The sequence below is a fragment of the Orycteropus afer genome, unplaced genomic scaffold, assembly GCF_000298275.1.
Source record: "Orycteropus afer afer isolate SDZICR_OR568_19922 unplaced genomic scaffold, OryAfe1.0 scaffold00380, whole genome shotgun sequence".
In the NCBI taxonomy this organism is placed as follows: domain Eukaryota; kingdom Metazoa; phylum Chordata; class Mammalia; order Tubulidentata; family Orycteropodidae; genus Orycteropus; species Orycteropus afer.
Genome location: NW_006921967.1, coordinates 1,696,710 through 1,703,192, shown reverse-complemented (window position 1 = coordinate 1,703,192; position 6,483 = coordinate 1,696,710). Strand labels below are relative to the sequence as shown.

Here is a 6,483-nt window from a genome sequence, read left to right as displayed (position 1 = left end):
AAAAAAAAAACTAAACCCACTGCCATAGTAAATTGCCCAACCTTCCTTGGCTGTTGTAAACTAAAAGAACTCCATGTAGGGTCCTCTCCCATAGTCAGCATTCTATCTGCCTCCCTGTGCACCTGATAGCTCAGACCTCTGAAACCAATAGGGCAGGCCTACCTGGGGATTACTTTGGGTTTGTTTGCTCCCCTAACAGTCAGTGATAAGGACTGCTGACTGAGGCTGCTACATACTGAGAAGCAGGTATTTTGAGAGGCGACTACACCCACAGCCAACAGACTACTTCCTGGCTCTTATAGCAAAAATCCAGACCTCCCTGGAGGTCTGTTTGGAGTGTGGGACCTCTCTACCAACTGCTAACCATCAGCTGCTGGACTGATAGGAACTCCTACAGCTACAAATAGCATAAGTATACACACAATAATATAAAACTGAAATGAATATTTAACACATGAAAAATACAATAATATTGAAGTGGTCGGATGGAAGAATAGACATATATGTGCTTAGGAGAGTGGCGAAGATGTTTGAGGAAGCAAAGATAGCATTATTTGATATCCATTATTTGATAATATCTAAAAGAGAAAAACCAAAAAATTATAATATAAGCATATTGCTTAGAGAGATGAATGAAAATATGGCAAGAATTTACTTGAAAACTTGAAATTGTTGCCCTTTGAATGAAGATCTGGGAGAGTGGTAGGAGGTAGGCATGGTTATTTTCTGTAAACTTTGTAGAATGCTTTGTCTCCTAAAATTCTGTGCATGGATAACAGATTAAACAGTTAAAACAAACTGAGAACAAAGAGTCATCTGTGTATAATGTCAAATAGAAAGCAATTTACGAAGCAGTACATTTCTATGAGAATGGAGCTAGTTTTTTAGTCTCTAGAGGCTAGCAAGTATTGAATAAGTACATACTTCCAGGGATGGCAATTAAGCTCTTTCAATGGACTGCTCCTGTGCATGTCATTTGAAAAACATCTGACCCCAACTGTCAGCCTTCTTCTGCATTTGGCAAGACTTCCCCTGGCTCTCTGTGTCACTGTAACAAGTGAATAACCAAGAAAAAAAACATTCCTTCTATCTGTGGACACTTGTTTATGATGGCATTCAGGGTCCTGGAGCTAGGCTGACAGATGCTCCTCTAGAAGGTTAATGAGATGAAGGCTCTTCCAGCTGGCCCTTAAGCAGAGATTACACCTGAGGGGAAGATAATCAGATTATTCCTGAAACAGACACTGCTGTATGTTCTTCATAAATTAGCACCCTCAAAGAGGTAAACCAAGAAGGTTATCTTCACTCAGCTGACATCAACATTTAAATATTTTCATGTTTCTGTCATTTTATTTATTTTAAAATGAGATTTAGAGTTGTTCCATGATTGTTACCAGAGTTACCAATGCTGAAGAGCCAGAATGCATTTGGAGACTAAAAGGGCTATTTTTGTTTTCTGGATTTTTCTCCAAGTTCAAGGAATCAAAGGTAAGTTACTTAAGTATTTGTCTCTTTTTGGAATTGCTTATCTATAAAATCTACTTAAAGAAGTATACATTCAAAATCAGCAAGGTCCTCACTTTATCTTAGGAGCCTAACACAAAACCCAAACCCATTGCTGTCCAGTTGCTTCCAACTCATAGCGACCCTATAGGGACAAGTAGAACTGCCCCATACAGTTTCCAAGGCTGTAAATCTTTACAGAAGCAGACTGCCACATCTTTCTTCCACAGAGCAGGCATATGGGTTTGAACAACTGACCTTTCAGTTAGCAGCTGAGTACTTAACCACTGTGCTACCAGGGCTCCTTCCAACACTTAGTGGGCCCTGAATAAATATTGATTGGTTGAACATCAAAAATGGTTTTCACTTGATTGAATATTTAGTACGTAATCGTAAGTGAAATTTATGTTATCAAAATAAGAGAAATAAATTACGTTCTATTTATTGTTATAAAATATTGGAGGAAAATTATTATCATTAATATCAATAACAGCAAGTCTATGAAACCAGTTCCAGTTAAATTCAACAAACAAAATCTAAAACATGAAATGAGTATTTTAAGTCATTCTTAACTAGAAAAAAACAAGTATTTCTTACCTCCTTATAATTAAATAATTAGTTGCTTTAGCTTAAAACACACCAGTATGTTTCATGTTCAGCATCCTGTTGATGACCACTCCAGAAACTTGATTATTTTTGAAGTAGTATACATAAAGAGCATAGCAGTGCATTATTCTTATGACAAATCTTCAATTGAATCTGAAATTAAAGCAAGCCACAAAACAGTTATATGAAAAGTAATGTATTTTTAGGTGCTCTAATGGTGCAGTGGTTAAAGCACTCTGATGTGGACCAAAGGGTTGGAGTTTCAAACACACCTGCAGGAGAAAGATGTGGCAGTCTGCTTCTGTAAAGATTTACAGCCTTGGAAATCCTAGGGAGCCATTCTACTCTGCCCTACAGGGTCACTATGAGTCGGAGTTGACTTGATGGCTATGGGTTTGGATTTTAATGCTTTTGTTTTGTTTTGTTTTTTAAATCTGAGCTGAATCTGCTAAATACCAATTTATCTGTTTCATAGGCTTGATCAGGCAAATCAGTTTTATTTGTTTAATTAATTATATTAACCAATTTAGCTATTTTTCTATTTTCAGACATTACATATCACCATTATACATAATTACAAATGGCATAATTATATACATAGTGAGTTAAATGAAATAAGCTCACCAATAAAACTACAATTTTTATATGACTAGTTCTACAAAATAATGTGCTACAACTGCGTAATAAAAAAAATCCTAATATTTAATTACTTTTATTCCACAAGAATCTCAGATCTATGAATTTCTGTATATCATCAATTAGTGAGGTCTACATTAATTAGAGTTTATGTACCTCAGCCAAACTGGCTTTCCATTTGTGACTAATTAACCATCAAGAGTCTATTTACATAGAAAATAGCTTGGAGAAGAGAAGGATTCAATTCAAGAGAAGGAATCCTAAGGTGTTAATCTTAACAATAAGGTGTTTAGCTCAAGTCAATGATTTCCTTTAAAAATAGCCACAGATTGTTTGAAAATATGAAAAGATATGAAAAAATTATCCATCATCCATCCAGAACCTACACAAGCATCTTTATGTGTGTCTTCTGTTCTTTGTTATGCTAATTTAATTTTTAATTTTTACATGATTGCAATTCTACCATACACACAATTTTGCATCAAGCTTTTTGCATTTCTAGTACTTCATATGAATGTTCTACATTGCTATCTAGTTTGACAATCATCATTTTATTGGCTACATAATGTTCCTTTAAGTAGATAGATCATGATTTGCTTTGCCTGGATACTAAATAAAAGAGAAATAATGGTAATCATTTTATTATTTATTGCAATGAAAATTTTGTGCATAAATTTCTCTCAGTATTTAATATTTGCATGAATTCACTAAAATAAAATTATTGGGTCAAATCAATATAAAGTTTTATGGTATTTCATTCATATTTCTAAATTGCTTCTCAAAAGGTTTCCTATGTCCTTAGGTGATTTTTCCCAGTTTCATTCCACAAGCAAAGAACTTACCATGTACCCAATATAGTGCCAGGTATAGCATATAAAAAGATTCAAAGACATGACAATATTTCAAAAGGTTTCCTCTAAGTTTTGCAGATTCTGAATGTAGTTTTTCCATAGTTACATAATGTGAAATAGCTTTCATTTCAGAACTTTCATTAAATAAAATTGTTTTAGTGCAACAAAAGACAGAGACTTCAAGAGTTTCAGAGAATAATTAATTCATCAAGCTACCAAGGCTCCTCTGTTCAGGATTCATAACGGGGAGGCTAGTTGCCTACGATGTACACAGCACTGCTTTATGCTCTTACCTTTCCATTTCACATAAATAATTTCTTCTAATTGCTCGTGACATTCTAATGTGTGGAAGACAGAGGGAAAGAGAGAAAATCTACCCTTGCCAAAGCCTATAATGGAAATGGTGTTTATCGGAGTATGTGACTTTTGCATTACATTTGGTTATAATAAATGAAACCTTTAACTAAGTTATTATTAGTTCACCAAGGTAGGGTAATTATTTTAGTAGCTGTAAAATGTCAGGAAATTTGCATTTGAAGACACTTTACTTCTTGCTAATCCTTTACTACTGGGATATGTTCTCATTTCATAAAATTACCCAGGAAGGTATTTTCCTTAATTGTGGCTTCATTTACAGAAAACATGGCTTCATTTGTATACTTGAACTCACTAACAAATGACAGTTACATTAACTTTGCAGCTCCTATGTTTGTTCATTTGTGTGAAAGTCTCAGAACAGTGTAAAGTTTAAAAGATTCCAGGCAGATTTTTTTTTCAATTATATCTGAGAAGATATCCCTAAAAGCAAAGCTGTGTAAATAGAAGGCATTTTGTACCCAGTTGAACAAATTGTAGCACATACCTGAAACCAATTATTAGATTGTATTAATCCTTCTAAAAAATAAAAAGCAATTGCTGCCTCATGTCCCCTTCGTGATTGTATCACTGACCACACTAGAATTATTGTATGTGTGAGCTAATCAGGCAGGGTTGACATGGCTTACTGCTTTCTTGGCCATTTCTGTCAGTCTTAAGACTGCAGTAATCTTCAATATCAACTGAACTTGGCATGCTAATCATCTCTGGAAATTCATATCCTATATATAGCTTTGGTGCAATAATCATTTTTCACAAGTTTTATGCTTTTAAAAAAAAATAATTTATATGAAGGCAACTACATTTGCTTTTTACAATAGTCACTAAGTTTGTAATTCAGTACATAAGTTGTAATGCCCACATGGGTTCTGAACTCATTATATATTGTGAAGTGACAAACTCCAGGGTGATGGAGATCTCATCCATGCTACCTCTTCCTGCTTAAGGGTAGGAAAGACACTTTGCAGTTATAGGAAAGATACTGTTTATACCAACACTTAAAACACTCCCAGAGTAGTTTATTGAAAAGGAAGGAAGTCTCTGGTCATAATGACTTTTAACCATTCAAAGTGTATAGTTTAGCAACCACTGGGTCTGAGCTTACTGTGTGAGATCTTTTCAGTCAAGGCTGGGATTGGTCTCACAAAACAAGAGCACCAAGTCAGATGGAACCATTTTAATAATAGGAGGGATTGCACTTTCTTGCTTTGGGTCCAAGGCAACCTGCATGCCAAAGTTTCTCTCACAATTAGCGGTTGTGGTTGACTGGCTTAGCCCTGGTAATGAGAATTCGTATATGGAAATGCTGCTGTCAAGCTCTGAACTACAGCATGCACTGCTATAATTATTTATTGAGAATATACTCCCACTGCTGCACCTCTCTCCCAGCCACAATGAATGTTGAAAGAATGTGAAAGAGCTAATGAACAGTGATAAATGTTTCTAAGCACATAGTTGTATTCTGTACATAAATTCTCCCATTTACATTCAGTCATTCTTGAGGAAAAAAATGCCTTTCCGTGTGCTGTTGTAAAATTATCTTAATTCTTTCTGATTTGGTTTTCTTCATTCAGCCATCTTAAGTCCCCTAGCTGCAGCTGGCATCTATTTTCATAATTGCCCCCAGAAGAAGGGTTAAAGGAAACTAAACCAAAGGAACTTTTGTGAAAAAAAAGTCAGGACCTTGAAATTAATGAAAAGTTTCCACTTCAGAAATTCTTTAACTTCATACAGGATAACACATGTAAGGCTAGGTTCTTGCTGTGTTTATGAATGAAGTTATATTTAATTAAACCCAACTATGAAACCCAATAGCACTATTACTGACTCATTATATTCAAATCAGTCCAGACCTGATCAAAACGCTTTGCAGACAGTAACCATGTTAATAATCCTTTAGATTAATATCTTACATTTTCTGATAAAATCTCAAAGTTTAATTAATCATCCTTCTTAGGATTTCACTAGGTGGTAGGTAATATCTTCATTTCTGGTAGAAAACTTAAGGTAGAAAGTGCTAAGTAATGTTTCTAAAGTCATTTGAGGTGAAAGGGTTAGAACCATCTCTGGAAGTGGAGCTGTTATATCCATTTTTCTAACCTAGTCTACTATAAGACTTATATACAGTCCAATATCAGGACTTCGGTGGCCCAGTGCCTAAGGCATTTGACTGCTAACCACAAGGTTAAAGGTGTGAAACCACCAACTGCTCCACAGAAGGAAGATGGGGCAATCCACTTCCATAAAGATTTATCACCTTGAAAACCCAATGGGGGTGGCTATGAGTCAGAATAACCCAATGGCAATGGGTTTGGTTTTTGGTTTAATAGAGCCCAATATATTGTGTCAGCCCCAGGGTTACAGGTGAGGAGAGAAAACTCAGGGATGCCCAAAGTAGCAGGCGGGAAGAGCAGGAGAAAGGAGATTAAAAGCCAGGAAGCCAGAGAGAAGAGCAATCAGCCAAAGGGATTAGGTGAGGAGAGGAAACTCAGGCCCGCCCAAAGTAGCAGGC

At 35.7% G+C, this 6,483-nt stretch overlaps 1 protein-coding gene across 1 annotated transcript in view; it reads left to right on the top strand.

The window, feature by feature from the left end:
- Nucleotides 1-1,421: 1,421 nt before the first annotated feature.
- The window catches only part of IMPG1 (interphotoreceptor matrix proteoglycan 1), a 171,555-nt gene continuing 166,493 nt past the window's right edge, over nucleotides 1,422-6,483 (top strand). Inside the window, exon 1 of the mRNA XM_007953258.1 lies at nucleotides 1,422-1,488. Within this exon, the coding sequence (XP_007951449.1) occupies nucleotides 1,422-1,488 (67 nt within the window). The remainder of the gene's footprint in view (nucleotides 1,489-6,483) is intronic.